At 38.0% G+C, this 17314-nt stretch overlaps 1 protein-coding gene across 1 annotated transcript; it reads right to left on the bottom strand.

Annotated features, from left to right (window-relative positions):
* Positions 1–7220: 7220 nt before the first annotated feature.
* bmp4 (bone morphogenetic protein 4) lies at positions 7221–17081 on the bottom strand. The gene is made up of 4 exons (XM_077238541.1): positions 16704–17081; positions 13585–13707; positions 11830–12185; positions 7221–8601 (listed from the first exon to the last, which is right to left on the bottom strand). The coding sequence occupies exons 3-4, from the start codon at positions 12176–12178 to the stop codon at positions 7748–7750; spliced, it is 1203 nt and encodes a 400-aa protein (XP_077094656.1). The 5' UTR covers positions 12179–12185; positions 13585–13707; positions 16704–17081; the 3' UTR covers positions 7221–7747.
* Positions 17082–17314: the final 233 nt, after the last annotated feature.

Here is a 17314-nt window from a genome sequence, read left to right as displayed (position 1 = left end):
AGATATTCCTTTGAGTTTTAGCAGTGGTCATTCAGTTCCCTCATTCACTATCTGACACATGTATGCTCTGTTTTGGTTTTGTTTTCATTCTGTTGCCTCGGTTCCTTTGCCTGTGTTCGCTGACAATGTTTCTTAACTATAGTCACACCTGTTTCATCTCCCTATTATATATACCCTTAGTTTCCTCATTTCCTTTGTCCAATATTGTTTCCCCGTCAATGTTTAGTGGTTGTGTTGTTTACTATAATCTCCAACGATCTCCAGTGATTTTGTTTTGTGAATTAGAATAAAGATTATTCTGTATACTACTTCGTCATGTGCGTCTCTACAACAGCCAAAATGCTACAGAATATCGGACGGTCAAAGCTGGTAAGAGATAATGGACTTAACAGCAGTCCAGCTGCTCTGCATGGAGCAGGGACAGCCATCCCTTGGATACCTCGGAGCGGATACCAAATACCTCGGAGCGGATACAAAGATAGCAAAGCTAACGTAGATGGAGAGCTTAAACGAGCAGCGATGTACGAGCCAGAGCCTGAAAGGAGGACCGAGGCATCCACCGCCGCGGAGCCTGAGCCCAGCAAAATGTCTGACCAGGCGCGTGAGCCAGCTACATCGTCCGTCCCAGTGGGGTTGCTTGCGGAGTTCAAGGGCATCGAGGGAAGCCCTGCTCACACCCCCACTGCTGTGGATGTGTGGTGCCTGGCCTCTGGGAATTTTTTTTTATTTGAAAGGGGATAATTTCCTGTTTCTCCTGCCCCCGCTGGTCCTGTCCAGCACAAAGTCTCCTGTGCCCCTGTTGTTCCTGTCCATCATGAAGTCTCCTGTGCCCCTGCTGGTCCTGTCCAGCACAAAGTCTCCTGTGCCCCTGCTGGTCCTGTCCAGCACAATGTCTCCTCTGTCCCTGCTGGTCCTGTCCAGCACAAAGTCTCCTGTGCCCCTGCTGGTCCTGTCCAGCACAAAGTCTCCTGTGCCCCTGCTGGTCCTGTCCAGCATGAAGTCTCCTGTGCCCCTGCTGGTCCTGTCCTGCACAAAGTCTCCTGTGCCCCTGTTGGTACCGTCCAAGTCAAGTCAAGTCAAGTCACCTTCATTTATAAAGCACTTATAACTGTATGGATTGTTTCAAAGCAGCGTTACAGTGACAATAGAAATTACTGTAACAGATTGTTTAGGCTTTACCACAGCTCTAAGATAAAGTTATCGTCCAGCTAAACTTAGTTTTGATTGATTCACTTCCGTTGTGAAGATCATTAGTTATTAACTTAGGGGCCGCCAACACGACACCGTTCTAACAGAAAAACCCTTAACGCGCTCCGGCCGCCCATCCGCACAAAACAGTACCTGGTGTCTTGAGAACGCACTTTCTGAAAAACTGTTCGAAGGTGCAAACGGTTATCCATTATCTCTGCCCGCCCGCGGCCGCTATTCTGAGAAGAACCATGTCGCCTGAGCGAGAGAGTGAAACACTCTGTCCACACCCGAAAAAAGTAAGCTCGCCAGGATGGGAATTTTTTGGCTTCAAAGAAAACAGCACCTTAGACAGCCCAATCTGCAGGATGTGTCGGGCTATGGTCAGTACCCATCTCCGTGTCCATCACCCTGCGGATTACGCCATTTTACAGAGAGTAAGTTGTGATTTATTTTACTAGTGAATGAATGGGAAATGTGACATTAACCTGTTAACAGCGGGTTTCTGTGTTCATATATTTAAATAAAGGGTGATTATTAAGTACCTCATTTTCTTTACTCGTCTTATTTTTGTATGTTGTATTTCCACGTGATTTAGTTTTTTCAAATCTGCATGACTTTATTGGTGCTGGTGCGTCAATAGGTTTAAGAGTTTAAAATATGGGTAACGTTACGCAAGTTAACAGGTTAAAGTATCAGTGTAGATGTTAATATTAATTTATCATACTGTTGAAGTATTCCCCCCAAGCTCTCTATAGATATCGCGATATATCAATATTGTGAATTCTTTTGGCCACAATAACCATGGTGTGAAAAATCTAACATTGCGACAGCCCTATCGTCAATGTTCCTATATATATATAATGTTTTCGTGCTAACGTTTTGAGAACATTATTAAATACCAGATATCTTTGAATGAATGTTTTATTATTGTTACTGGAATAACTTTTCTTCATAATTTAAAGAGAACCTTGACAGAACGTTAGCCAAAGTTCTGATGGTATTCCCTGTTAGCTGGATTGTCAGTTGAATAAGTTGACTCAGGCCCCAGAGCAAAAGACCAGGCTGAGACTGTGTGACATGAATAACCCTGCAGTTGCAAAGATGCAAAGCAGCCGCTTCTAGTGTATCACCCACTTGGCACCCACTCCATACACTTGGGGCCGCGTATGAATACGGCACAGTGAGCGGGGGATTGAAACAAGAGGATCTGACCTCCACCTGCACTGACATCAGCCGTTACTAGCCAACTGATCCTCGCATCAAAACAAGCCACACGTCCACTGCTTAGTAAGAGGTGCTGCAAAGGTGCATGATGAAACAAGTCTGAGCCGAGGACCGCACAGACAGAAACCTCTCGCTCAACAACACAGATTCAATCTACTGACGGACAACACTTTATCTACACTAACAACTTTTAAACCAATCCTCCAACAAGAGGAGAAACTTGCACTCTGATGTGCTATTTTCTGTAGTGATACCGATGATGTTGTGAATCGAAAGCGTTTTGTCTTTGCACTGAGAACATTGATTTTTCTTTTTTTTTTCTATGAATAAAAGCATTTTGTAAGAATTTTTCTACAATTATTACTTGGTTAAAATTTTTGCCACCCGCACTAAAGTGTTATTTGGCACAGACGTTTCATGGCTCTTTTGCCAGTCTTTTACTAAAAATGTTACTTTCAAAGATTGCACCAGAGTTGTTGTTTGTTTTGTTTAAACTGTATCAGGTGACTGTAGGCATCTTTCTGAGATTTTGGTGTGATTATGAGCGATGTTATCTTGATGGAGGGGGGCCAGTTGATGTGCATCTGCTCCAAGAAACCTTGGAAAAGCTCGGCCTCTGCCCTAAGCCACTTCAAAATGAAATTCCTACCTTCCCTCATCTGACAAACCTGTGTCTGATATAGTCTTCAAAGGAAAAGTGGCAAGCCTCTACCTCCAGGCTGAGGTAATTTGACTAAAGCTTTTGCAAAGAGAGAAGACAAATGTTCTGGGCTTTTTTCCTCTTCAAAGATTAGATACGATGCTGCTTCTTTTACACTGTAATCGCTGTAAATGAGTAATCTCATGAAACATTCAAATGTGTGAAAACCATGCAAACCGACTTGTTGCAGTGTGCGGTGTATGGTCTGAGCACTGACAAGCTGACCTTCCGCTTCTACAACCTCTAAAGCAATGCTGGCATGATCATGTGTTTGTTTTTTTAAACCTGACGCACAGCACGAGGACTCAACTTCTTTGATAGACCCTTGCGAGGCCGGTTCCAAGTGGAACCCATCTCGGAAAACCTCTGTATGACCCTGGCCACTGTACTGTAACTCGGTTTCAGGGTGTAACCAATCTTCTTATAGCCAAGGCCATCTTTGTGGAGACCAACAATTCTAATTCTCAAATCCTTAGAGAGTTCTTTGCCATGAGGTGCCATTTTGAACATCCAGTGGTCAGTATTAGACAATTGTACTCAAAGCACAAATTTGAACTGCTATAATACAAGATACACAAATTTGCATGGTCCTGTCAAGCAGACAAAAACATGAACATGATGAATAGGACATGTGGCTTTGCATGGTTAAACGACGTACAGCTATTATCACTTAGGGTGTACTCACTTTTGTTGCCAGCTATTTTGACAATAATGGCTGTATGTTAAGTTATTTTCAGAGGAAAGTACATACATATTTCTATACAAGCAGCACATAGACTACTCTATATCCAAGTTTAATTTCTACAGTATTGTCCCTAGAGAAGATATACTAAAATGTTTGCTGAAATGTGAGGGTGTACTCATATATATAATGAAATTAAAAATAAAATAAAAATAAGGAAGTCGGCATATCTTTCAAAAATGTTTACAAACATTCTATTAGGATTTCGTTAATTTTGGTAACAATTATGTGTAGTGAAATCTTGTTAATTACTACATAAATAGTGAATTACATACGGAAACAACTGGAAACGTTACTGACAAAAGAACAATTTTTTTTATAAATTAATCAATTAATTCCTGACAAGATTGTTTTGACTGGTGCACTAACAACCATGTTTTCAGAAAACGTAAATGTTTTTTTTTTTTTTACAGCAGTCAGGCTATTCCATCATGATTTCTTGATGAATTTTAATAGAAATGTCCAGTATAATGATTAGGCCTACGATCACTGAAACTTTCGAATAAAAGGATCCTACTTGCATTTCACTTTATCCTTAGATATAGGCTATATATATATGTATATATATGTATATATATATATATATATATATATATATATATATATATATATATATATGTATATATGTGTGTGTGTGTGTGTGTGTGTGTGTGTGTGTGTGTGTGTGTGTGTGTGTGTGTGTGTGTGTGTGTGTGTGTGTGTGTCTTTCTGTCTGTGTGTATATATATATATATATGTTTTTTAATTATTTTTTTAGACCCCATTATGATTGAATCGAATTATGACGGAAATCCTTAACAGTATTTTTGACACGTGTTTATTTGCGCGCGAGCTGTAAGTGGCATCAGAGGATCTAGTCAAGTTAAGCCTTAAAGCAGAAAAGCATTTAACAAAAGGGTGAAAGCTAGATGATCGGACAATGGTGCTTATTGAAAGTTCAAAGGGCTTCCGTTGGAGTGCTGGAATATACAGGCAGTAAATGAGTGATCAGAGCCTGACAGGCGTCTGTATTCAGTCTGCTGATGGAGACACGCCGTCTCACCTTTGATTTGCGCTCGCGCCGCGTCGCCAGATCCACGCAAGTGTCACTCCCATTGAGTCTCAGCGGTGCGCGTGCGTCACACAGTCTAGCCGCTATTGTGCGGGTCAGACGGGCTGGTGCTGCAGAGGCAACTGAAGGATGACTTTTTTTTCTTCTTCTTTTTTTATTATACTTTCATTTCCATTATTATGCTTCAACAACACAAACAAACAAGATACATTACCATATCTCTGATTATAACCGCAAATGTTCAGCCTTAGGTTGAGCATAGCTAGTAGGCCTACCAAAACAGAAAAATCACAATAAAACAAACAAATATTTAAATAAAAATAAATCACCTACAAAATGAAATAAAATGAAAAATAAATCAAAAGGGGCTTTTTAAATACATTTTTACTTATCCAAAAGGAATCGACTGGCAACATGCTGATATTGTTATTAGTTATAAAATCAGGTCGTCATGTTAACAGTTTCGTTTAGGTATGATCTTTGCAGTGTCGTCAACTAATCACATTTCCATCTTACCTTTCTGCAGTGCAGGCCTTTGTCTAATCATATAAACTGCATATTGATTATTATTATTAATAATACAATTTTGTTTGTATGCAAACCTTGTCTTCTCTTAGTCTAGACTAAAATGTCTTCCACTTCCTGATTGACAGCTCAAATCCCATTGAACCCTTTGATTCCCTCTTCAGTGCTGATGAAGCCAGTCAACTTGTTGTCGAACAATGTCACACAAATGCTCGTCCGGATTACATTTCACCCCAAGATGAAAGGTGAAAATGAATAACTTTTTGCACTGAAGCATTATTTTCATGAGAAGTGATCATTCTGATCAGTTAATCATTACTGTAACAGTAATTACTGTAAAAATAATAATTTACTTGGTAACATTTTATTTTTTAGTTGACATACTTACATTACTACATTTACTTACTATAGTAATAACAGTACATAAATTATGCATAATTACAAGTAACTAACCCTAAACCAAGCCCTAAACGTAACTCTATAGTTGCAGTTAATTAATATTACTCAGTACTTATCTGAGGAAGTACAATGTTACTATACATCCCCATAAAATAAAGTGTAACCATCTTTTTTCCTCAATTAAAATAAGTGTGGCATAAAATGTGCTTAATTGTCATTAACAGGGTTCTTAAAATGTTCTTGACACATTTTTTGAGTATTCAGATGGATATATTTGTTTCTTGATTCAAAATAATTAACACAAATTAATATTACTATAATGAAACTTTATAGAACTCTCTCATGGCATGTTTGATGAAACAGATAATTGTTTACACACACACACACACACACATTTTTCACACACACACACACACACACACACACACACACACACACACACACACACACACACACACACACACACACACACACACACACACACACACACACACACACACACACACACACACACACTAGGCTATCCATAACAAATGACATGTATAATATGCAATAAATTATTACTTTTCCACTAAAGTTTACTAAAAAGAGGAATAAAAAATAATTTTTTGGAAATTGATCTTGATGCCTTAATTCAAAAAATGTGGAGAACTCCAACCTTTCAGGACACCAATTTTCTTTGTGAATGAATAATATATAATTAAATAAATGTTCCTTAAAATACAGATTGCATAAGTCAGGACACCCCTATGTTAAATTCCCATAGAGGCAGGCAGATTTTTATTTTTAAAGGCCAGTTATTTCATGGATCCAGGATACTATGGATCCTGATACAGTTCCCTTGGCCTTTGGAATTAAAAAAGCCCAATATCATCACATTTCCTTCACTATACCTAGAGATTGGCATGGTTTTATTTTAGTTAGGCTAATAGCTGGTTTGATTTGCATTGAGAGATGATCTTATGAAAAGTACCCCATGCCAACTCTAGGTATAGTGAAGGTTGGATTTTTCTTCATTTTTTAAATTAAGGCATTAAAATCAATTTCCAAAAGATGATTTATAATTCCTCTTTTTAGTCAACTTTAGCATGGGTGTGTTCACTTATGTTAGGCACTGTATAAACCGTTTGTGATTATAAGCGTAATTAAACCATGCAAATGTTAGGTTTGAAATGCTAAAATGCAAGCAATGCCGTTTCAGCATTAGACAGTTCATGAGTTCACACAATATGTTTGAAGATGACTGGCATAGATACACAAGGTTTTAAAACGGCATTTGTTATAATATATATATGGCTGCCTTCCAGTGTGTGTGAGAATTCAATATCATCCTTTAGTTCTTGAACCTTTGAAACAGAACAGCAGACTACTTTTTGATTAATCTCACATTGTTGTTGGAATGTTTCACAATTTATTTAACAACAAAGTTATTTTGGGAACATGTAAATCACATGCTGATGCAAAACATTAACTCACATCAATACATATCTGATTCCTTTTACTGATATAGAAGAAAATCAGTTTTCCTAGGATTTCACACAGTGCTCTATTTTAAGTACACAAACGATGCGTTCTGATCAAATAGGGGGTTTTTGTTGGCTACACATTTCCATTTTCGTGAATGTATATTGTATTAAAGAAATAAATACTAGCAGTAAATAAACTTTTAGTGGCTTCTAATTCTTCTAGCACATAGAAAAACCCTTATACAGTCTGATATACATTATGGAAAGCTGTACAGCTGAATTATAATTAAAATAAGGACACTTTTTTACTTAGGTTGATATAAATATATATTTATATATACTATTTGTCAAAATATATGATCGATCAGACAAAGAATGAGACAAACAGACATCTCAACACAGAAGTTATAAATAAGTGTCCACATACGAGTGTAAATGTGTCCCGTGTCTCAGCGGCATCCGCATCCCTCGACCACCATCTCCTGATAGTTCTTAAGCACCACTCGGTCCGTCTCATCCAGGTACAGCATTGAAATCGCACTGAGCTCGGTGGGAACACAGCAGGCTTTGGGAATGTTGGTGTTTACCGAGTTAACCAGCGTCTGTACGATAGCGTGATTGGTGGAGTTCAGGTGATCGGCCAAGGGAAACGGACACTCGCCGTGACAGTAGTACGCCTGGTATCCTGGTGGAGCCACGATCCAGTCGTTCCAGCCCACATCGCTAAAGTCCACGTAAAGCGCGTGTCTCCGACAGTTGCGGTTGCGCTTTCGGCCTCTTTGCTTGGGGCTTCGCTTTGCTCGCCGCGTTAGCGGATGACTTTTTCCATCGTGCCCGAACGTGACTAGCAGTGGGCGGAGCTGGTCCCAGTCTTCATCCGGTATGGGATGCAGGGAACGGCTCACGCGTACGTGGCGTCCCTGATGACGCCGGCTCGGGTTCAGGTGCACGACCTCCACGGCGAGCCCGTGGTTTGAGTGTTTATCACGGGTCCAGCGCAGCACGGCGGGACTCACGTCGAAACTCTCCCACCGGGACGTGTTGTAGCGCACTAGCCGCGTGTCCAGGAGCTGCGTGATGAGTGTCCCGGCCCGCGGAGGCTTCAGCACCTCGTATATGTTTATCCGCTGGAGACCCCCGTCTCCCGTGTGTGCAGGATCTGAGCTTGCATCATCTATTTGTTGCCTGTAGATACGAAGCTCTGCGGTGGAAATGAGTTCCTCCTCTGGGATGCTGCTGAGATTGAAGATGAAGCGAAGCGGAGTCTCCTGAGACCCGTCTGACTGCAACTCTTCCATGTGCTCTAGAGGAGAGACACCAGAGAACAGGTCAAGATCAAACGCAAATGACCCTAGAAACCCTATTAAATCCACTGCATCGTGTTTCATTTGCACATTTCAAAGGCCTCGAAATGATCAAAACTTAGAGAAAAACTAAGGTTTACTTGATTATCCAGACATCATTTTTTAGAAAAAATTCTGATTGATAGTTTAGACTCTTTTATCAAGTAAAAGTCTTTTATTATAATAGTACAAATGTCCTACTTCAGCTCGAGCTTCACGTGTCTTTCTGTGTCAAATCTGACCTGATTTATCAGGGAAACGCAATAATAACTTTGATATTGTTAGTAATATTTCACTGAAGCAGCTTCAGTATACTGATTGTCATACATAATTTATAGAAAAATCATGCGTATCAAATATGATCAACAGGCTTTTGTCTGCTTTCTGTCAATCATCATTGTATTGCATTGCATTATATGTTTTAAAACATTTTGATAAAAAAACTAAGCATTTAAATGTCAGCTTACTAAGAGAAAGACATCAGTGTTTCTTTATTGAATAGACGGCTAGAAACTCTGGAGTCTCCACTGAAAACATCATTCAGAGGAAGAAGAAACTGGCAAGAGACTCACAGAACATAAAATAAAGGAAGCAGGAATTTCAGATTTAATAATAATATAGAAATTAAAAACGTAATATTGTTGTCAAGTTTGTCTTGTTGCTAGGCCAACCTATTTATTTCTTCTCAGCAGAAGCTTTCAAGATTGTTCTTAAATATTTAAATAATTTAATATTCAAATATTCACTTAATTGGTATTGGTCTGTATGATAATGACAGACGTACTCTTTATTATCCCATCCATCAGGGGTGTACAATCCTGTTCCCGGAGATCTGCCTTCCTGCAAAGTTCAGACCAACCTTGCTCCGACAAACTAATTTTCCATTTTCCCTGAGGATCCTAATTAGCTGGTTCAGGTGTGTTTGATCAGGGCTGGAACTGAACTTTGAAGGAAGGCAGATCTCCAGGAACAGGATTTGAAATGCCTTCACGCTGTCAGTCCAAATCCGATTATTTGTGTGTCCGATTGGAATCTGATCTAAATTATTGCCGGTCCACACTGTGTATCGCAACTGTTCGGATCTGATTTGCGTGTCCCGTGGCGCTCGTTCGTTTACTGGAATATCTGCATTGGTTTCTAGGCATACGCCAAAAACAACATCAACAGCAGCAACATGGAGGGGTTTGCAATACAGATGCTGTCTTATTTACAACATGACAATGTGTATCGACTTTCAGCATGTTTCCTATAAAAACGTCTGACATGTTTACGTTTTATGTGGTGTGAGAAAGTCGCATAAACCAAGGGTAATCCAATCAGAGTGGTCGGACTGAAATTGATATCCAGAAATGCGATTTGAATAGGATTTCAAACCCCTTATGAATGTAGCTCGAAACAGATTCGTAAAATCGCATTTCATGTGAGTTTTTGCTGTTCACACTTGCACATGATCGTATTTCAATCCGGATTTGGACTGACAGTCTGAACGAGGCTTAATTGTCATCCAGCTATATTTTAAATAATTTTCTTCAATAGTAATCAACAGACATTCAAAATAACACTTCCGCATAGAAAAAATAAATCAAACAAACACCTTTGTTTAAATAGTATTTTCAATTGACAGTGTTGTTGAAGTGCAGTACTGACAGCAGCAATTATTAATTTTTAACTTTTTTAATGTTTTTTTTTTTGCACAACAGAAAAAAATGGTGCATATTTTAAAAAGGCATAATAAACTTTAAGGTCTTTTGAAGTTCACCTTATTTATAGTAAATAAACTAAATAAACAATTGACTAACACAATCTATATATCTTGAACTATATCAAGTAATTTTGGTTGGTGTCTAAGGATAGTATATTTATTAAGTATGGTCTTCATGATAAATATTATTATTTGTTACTTTGTATGAATGTTTTGTCTTTGGGAAAATAAATATTGGGATTGATATTTAATCAAATAAATGTAAGGTTTAATCTGTAAATATATAATAAAAAAAAACTTTAGAACATTTAGATTTAGTGAGTAACAATTTCAAGTTGGTCCAAAGTATAATTTTTTTAAGTGCCAGAATGTGTTTGAAACTTTCACTGTTGAACACACTCCTTTATTTCAGTGTCTCTTCTCTGCATTTTTAATGAACTCTGATTCATTTACACTGAAAAAAAGGTAAATCATCATCTAAATTAACTGGTTTTATTCAAGAAAAAAAATATGATTTAACATCACTGAATCAACCTTTATACATCAATTTATACCAGCAAAAATAATTTTTATGGGTTAAATCAGGAATACAATTGACTTAAGGTAACAGCTGCAGGTTACCACATTTACAGTGAAAGTAAGAAGGTTATAAAAAAACAAAAAATAACAAGAATAGACTGTTTAAGCATGCCGATGGCCTTCTGTCACCCTGAATTTGAACGTTTTTATTCTAGGAATCCTGTCTGCCTAACAGACCACATGGTTGGCAACATGAGTTTATTTAGAAATCTGTAGAGTATACCATTAAAAATAATTACATGTTGAGGAAAATCCCTCAACAGGATCCACATGAAAAAGTATAAACTTTTTAAAATTCTTTTTAAATGCTGGGTTGAGTTTAACCTATCCCAACGTTCTCAGAACTTAGTTATGAACAAACGTTCGTCCAGTAACATTAATAGAATGTTCGTTCAAAGTTATCTAGTTTATAATAATACTATCAAAATATAGGCACAAAAATGTTTACACATCTGAATGTTTTAGTTAGATGTTTTTAAATGTATCGGAGTATTCAGAGAGCATTCAAAACCAACGTTCCCATGATGTTTGCAAAATGATAAAACGCAAAGTCCTCTCAATGTTCAAGTAACATTTAAAAAACTGAAACTTTTTGAAAGTTCAAAACTGAATGGAAACATTAGCAAAGCGTTTTTAGAACATATTTTTGTCGGCTGGGCAAGTACAATACATACAATACAATATACTTTATTGTCCCCTTATGGGAATTTGTCTTGGGCTCAGTGTATGCTGCATTTCCAAATTACAGACTAAATAAATAAATCAATCACATGTATCTCCCCTAAACAATCCATACAGTGGAGCAGAACATGTAGACGGGTGTTTCATTGCACAGCTAAAAAGGACACTGTTATTTCACATAAACCATAAGACCAGCAATAAATTGCCAACATCTCTGTTGTTTTACCTTCATGATGGAATCCTCTCACAGTGTTTGCCCGACTGGTGGACCGTTCGGGATAATGAAAGCTGAGGTCGTGGGCTCCAGCCTCGTCCGCCTCCCCCGACTGCAGTCGATACAGGTCCAGCAGGTACTGGGGCACGACAGTCGAGGTGCTGGGTCGCGGTCTCCTCTGAAGCCCAAACATGTGCAGGAGCGTGGCTTCAAAGTCCTGCAGCAGTTCATGACTCTGACCCAGGTGATGAGCCGACACTTTCTTCTTCCCTTCCTCAGGTATTAGACTAGCATAGCTGCTCTCTCCCAGTAGGACTTGGCATAATAAAATAACCATCAGCATTCGATTACCAGGAATCATGATGTCTCTGGTGGGCAGTTGAACAAGGAAACAGAAAAGCAAGACTTCAGTGAAAGATGTTTGCCTCTTCTTTGTCACATTCAATGATGAAACAGCATAACAAAAACACAAAATCATTTAGCTCAGAAACATGCTTTATGCAAGTATTCAAAGGCTGAGTTGCGAGTCTCGATGAACACGCTTAGTGTGACCTCCATACTCAAGTTTCAAAGTTTCCTTCAAATAACTACGTGTTTTTTTATTCAAGTAGCTTGTTATGAATATTTTGACTTAATTTACCGTTGTTCAAACGATTTCCCCACATAGTGACTTACATGGTTACGTACGATATGAAACTTTTTTGACCACAAATTCTTGCAAATGTGACAGCATCTTTCCACTCACTTTAACTAACTTACTGAGCAATATTAATTTCAAACTGTTGCTCCACCATGACACTAGTTGAACTAAACAAAATCATGATATTCTGAAATGCACATTTCAGAATGCAACAAAATTACATTGAAAAAACTTTGGTGTTAGATTTACTTGAAAAAACACAGAAGTTACTAGTAAATTTCACAAGTAATTACAATGAATTGTCAAATAACACATTGAATTAAATGTACAATTTGAGTCTAGAAAGACTTAAATAGTATTTTCGTAAAACTACTCCAATAAAAGTACTAAAAAGTACTCCAATAGTCTTTTGATTCATGTACTTTGGATGTTTTGGACCTTATTCATATCTTGTTTATAATTTAATAGTTTACAACTATATCATGAAATGAGCTGAGAAATTTAAGGGATCATTTAACAAACAATGAAATATAATTCTGACATCATTTACTCACCCTCATGTTATCATTTCTTCAGCGAAAACATATTCAAGGTGATTCAAACAACTTTGGACCCCATTAAGGTTCCAAAAAGGAGTTTTCGCAGCAAAGCCATATAAGAACCATTTTTGATTCCCCAAAGAACCATTTTTTCTTAGTCTGAATTTTTTTTAAATATTCTAAATAACCTTTTTCCAATAAAGTAGAAAAACTGTAAAAGGTTCTTCATGGAACCATCGATGCCAAAAAAAAAAAAAATTTTAAGAGTTTATGGACAAAAAAAAAACACAAAAGTCAAACAAGTTTGGAATGATGTGAGGGTGAGTAAATGATGTCAGAATATTATTTTTTTGTGTGAACTATCCCTTTAAGGGTCAAACCAAACAGCAGTTTGGTAATCACAACTGATGTCAAACAAAGATGGCAGCCTACAATTTTCAAGTGCACAAACCGCAAGATAAAACAGCTTAAAGCAAAACTCCTGATTGACCACTGTTTTTTGTAAAGAATGACTAAGCCTTTTAATTTGCAGCAAAAATGTAACAACCCCGTCACACAATCAAGACTGGATAGGCGTGGTCCACTTACCGACAGAAAATAAAGCATGGGAAAACAGTCCATGTTTGTTGAGAGGTGATACAGGAAGAGTTCCTCAAGCGAATGTTACGTCGTCCTGCAAGGCTGTTTAAGAACTGTGGTGAGATCCTTTTCCTGAAAGACAAGGGTATTTTTGTAAATAGGGTAAACATTTCAGAATAAGCATGGCATGATTCCAAGGCAAGAGTAGGCTATATTTTCACTAAGAGCAAAATGCAAGTTTAGGCTAGACACCTTTAAGTAACTAAAATGCTGCCTGTGCAACACGTTATCTTCGCTCATTTACAAGATTACCAGGTGTGAACACCTGAAAGGACGGCAATTCCAATTTACATACAAATAGAGGTTCGTCTGTCAACAAAGGGATCTCAGAACTGCCTCTTTTATTGATGGTCTTCTTACAAGTCCCTCTTAAAGAGTCTTTAAAAATCCCCCAACACAGACTGGGCATGCAAGCGGCACCGTCCTGGTTTGTTAACCCGTAACATCCAAATACGTGCCAAAAGCAGAGTGTGGAGTACAGAGTAAAAGCACTAATAACAATCACAAGTGCTTGGGAAAGGTCTCAGAAAACAACGTCATCACTGAAACCTTACCACAGCTGAACTCAATAGTTTTATTTGGTCATTTCTTGGACTTAGTTCTACTGGACCAAGTCCAACCATTACAGCAGGAATGATGCATTTTAACAAGAACACCGTGTGTGTGTGTGTGTGTGTGTGTGTGTGTGTGTGTGTGTGTGTGTGTGTGTGTGTGTGTGTGTGGCCACGAGTGTTATTTCTTTCTCTCCGTCTTCATGATCAAGCAGCAGTTGTGATACTAGTGCTTGTCATTTGAGTGATAGAGTGATAGACCTTTAAAAAGATTCATAATGTCTGCAGTTTTAACAACAATGCTATTCGAACAGTTCATTATGTCGAGAGCAAACCATAAAAATGAGCGTAACTAAAAGACTTTGATCAGCCATGCCAGAAAACATGTAACAAAGCACAAACAATTGGTTTCTTCAGACCACCTACTCTTGTTTAAACGCCTACAGATACTGCCCTAAATATTTACAGAATTCCTTTTTGATGTGTTTGAAGATGGAGAGCAATGCATGTGCTTTTGCACAGTGTGGGTTTATAGACCTTTAATTTGGCAGAGTCGTGTAAAGCTCACAGTACTCGACTTTGCTCTACCCTAACCCTGCTTAATGAGATTAGGTTATGCACATGGCTCTTCAGATGTGTGGGACAGGGTATGGGGGAGTAACAGACAATATTGAGCAGCCAATGTTAGGTTTTAACCTCTGACAAGTTTTATTAAGAAATCAAATCTTGGAAGCCTGAGTAGCATCATGTTCATTTAGAAAACAAGACAGCTTAATTGCAGCTAATGCAAAGTAGCGTATAGCCTTCTGTGCTATCAAAGTTCATAGGGCATGCACATACATAATCTTACTGTTTGATCCTAAACTAATTTTTATGAAAACAAAATGAATGATGATATTAAAGTTAAGAAAACAACTAATCTAATTGTGTTGTTGCCTCTCCCACATTAAAATAAACTAAAAATTACAATGTACACATCTGTTCACCAATAACAAGGATTTTAATGGATTTGCAATATAAGCAGCATAATAACAAAGTATGCAAGTGCAGTATTATAGTACTAGCACATTGAAAAAGAAGCCCTTTCTTGGCCTAAAAAAGTTCAAGAACCTTGCTCTGTCTGGACGACAACATCTGTTGATCTGTAATCAGTAGTGGACTGTCTCTTGCAACAGTTTACTTTTAATGTCAAGTATTTGGTATGGAAAGGTATTTAGAGTATCTTATTTTTTCTTTTGCTTTCCACTTCCTTGAACTAAAGACAAAGATCCCTGCGAAATGGCTCATGGTTGTTGTGTCTCTTTATGTCATAATGTACCTCATAAAACCTTTCAGACGTGTTCTTATGCTTGACTGAGTGCCACCACTCTTCACTACAACTCATTTAAAACAAAGTACAAGTCTTCAAAACATTTGTGGAGGTCGAATTTACTAGTGCATTCTTACACTGGAGACTGTTTTCACTTAACTTTTAAAATTAAGAATACAACTATTTTCTTTAATACTAACTTGAGATCAAAAACAACAACATAAATACTGCATAAGCCTTGAGTTAGGGTTGTGTTTGAATTGGATTCTTCACTGAAACCAGTGTCACAGTGATTTGGAAAATTTAGATTCTAGAATTTTTTTTGTAGATTCCAGAAGTAATCTTGATGTGTTGCTGCTTTCCCAGCTATCAGAGCTTTGGCTAACATTCTGGCAAGGTTCACTCAATGTTATGAACAGACATTCTTCCAGTAGTGTTCAAACTTATCTGGTCTTTAATAATGTTCTCAATGCATTAGCACAAAAATATTATTTTATACATTGTTTATACGTTTTTTTCTAAAAACCTTTTAGTTGGATGTGCAATGTAACATTTTATACATAAATGTCACTACTTATTTTTTTTAGAATGTTCAGAGAACATTCCAAAGTAACGTTCCAATAATGCTTGCAAAATTCTAAAATGGAATTTTCCCTTAACATTCGTATAACAAAGAAAAAAACATTAGACGTTTTCATAATGGGAACATTAGCAAACCGTTACATTTTTGTTAGCTACGACCAACTGTTAGGAGCTGACAACATAGGCCTACAGCAATTAAAATTGTAGTAACATGGTATTAGCCACCACCGTACAACATAAATTAAACATAACATATATTTTCTATTTGAATTAGGCTAAATGCCATATTCCAACCATCCAGCCCAGTGAGTGTGCGGTCAGGTGTTTGCACGGGTTGGTGGTAAACTTGCAAAAACATTTACCATAAATACACCAGAGTGACTGAGCAACATATTGACATATTTAATGCTGTGTAACATTCCCAAATACACCTATTACAATTCGGTATCGTGTACGCGGCAATCCAGAAAGGATTTCCATATAGCTACACACAAAATGTCCAAAAAGCGTATTGAATGTGTAATTGGGTTCTAAATAACCACGTATACCTCAGATAAAGTCATAAATCACTTCTTATTTTGACCATATCTTAATGAATGCTGACTTAATACGACATGCCAACTTACCATTGGTAGAGATGCGCACGTTATTCCTGAAGAGAAGACGTAAAACGGAGTTCGCCTCACATAACAAATGTCCAAGGCTGAAGGGAATGTTTAGGTCATTAGTTCCGCGTCATGTAGAAGAAGCCAGCTGAAGAAGTCCAGAGGATCTGTAGCTCCAGGAATATGCGAGAACGGAGAACATCACCGACTGATCCCGCATCCAGTTCTCCTGGCAGTTTTTATGTGACCGCCCAATGAAGTTCCTTTTCCTCCTCCCCTACTCTCTCAACCCACCGCACTTCACCCAACACCTCAGATAAGCCCCAGAGAACGCAAACACACGAGATCTATTTCCTTCTGTAAGTTACATTCACTGTGGATAATACTGCTATATCTGCTGGAGTATAACAAGCGCGTGCAATCTATTCATTTTCTTTTCCCGAGATGTCACCGCATGGGTTCACCACACTTGCATTGAGACTGAAAGAGCGTGTATGTTTATATTCCCGGGACCCAGGAATAGACTTTTGTCCACTGTAGTGAACATTATATTTTAGTAGCCTAAATTTCTCTGACAGCATAGGCTACATGTCACAGTTTTAAAAGAGCACATTCAGGGCTTTCCAGAGATA

The sequence above is a fragment of the Siphateles boraxobius genome, unplaced genomic scaffold (genome assembly GCF_051911475.1).
Source record: "Siphateles boraxobius isolate OS27281-9 unplaced genomic scaffold, OSU_SipBor_1 22, whole genome shotgun sequence".
NCBI lineage: Eukaryota > Metazoa > Chordata > Actinopteri > Cypriniformes > Leuciscidae > Siphateles > Siphateles boraxobius.
This window is presented reverse-complemented; position numbering and strand designations above follow the sequence as displayed.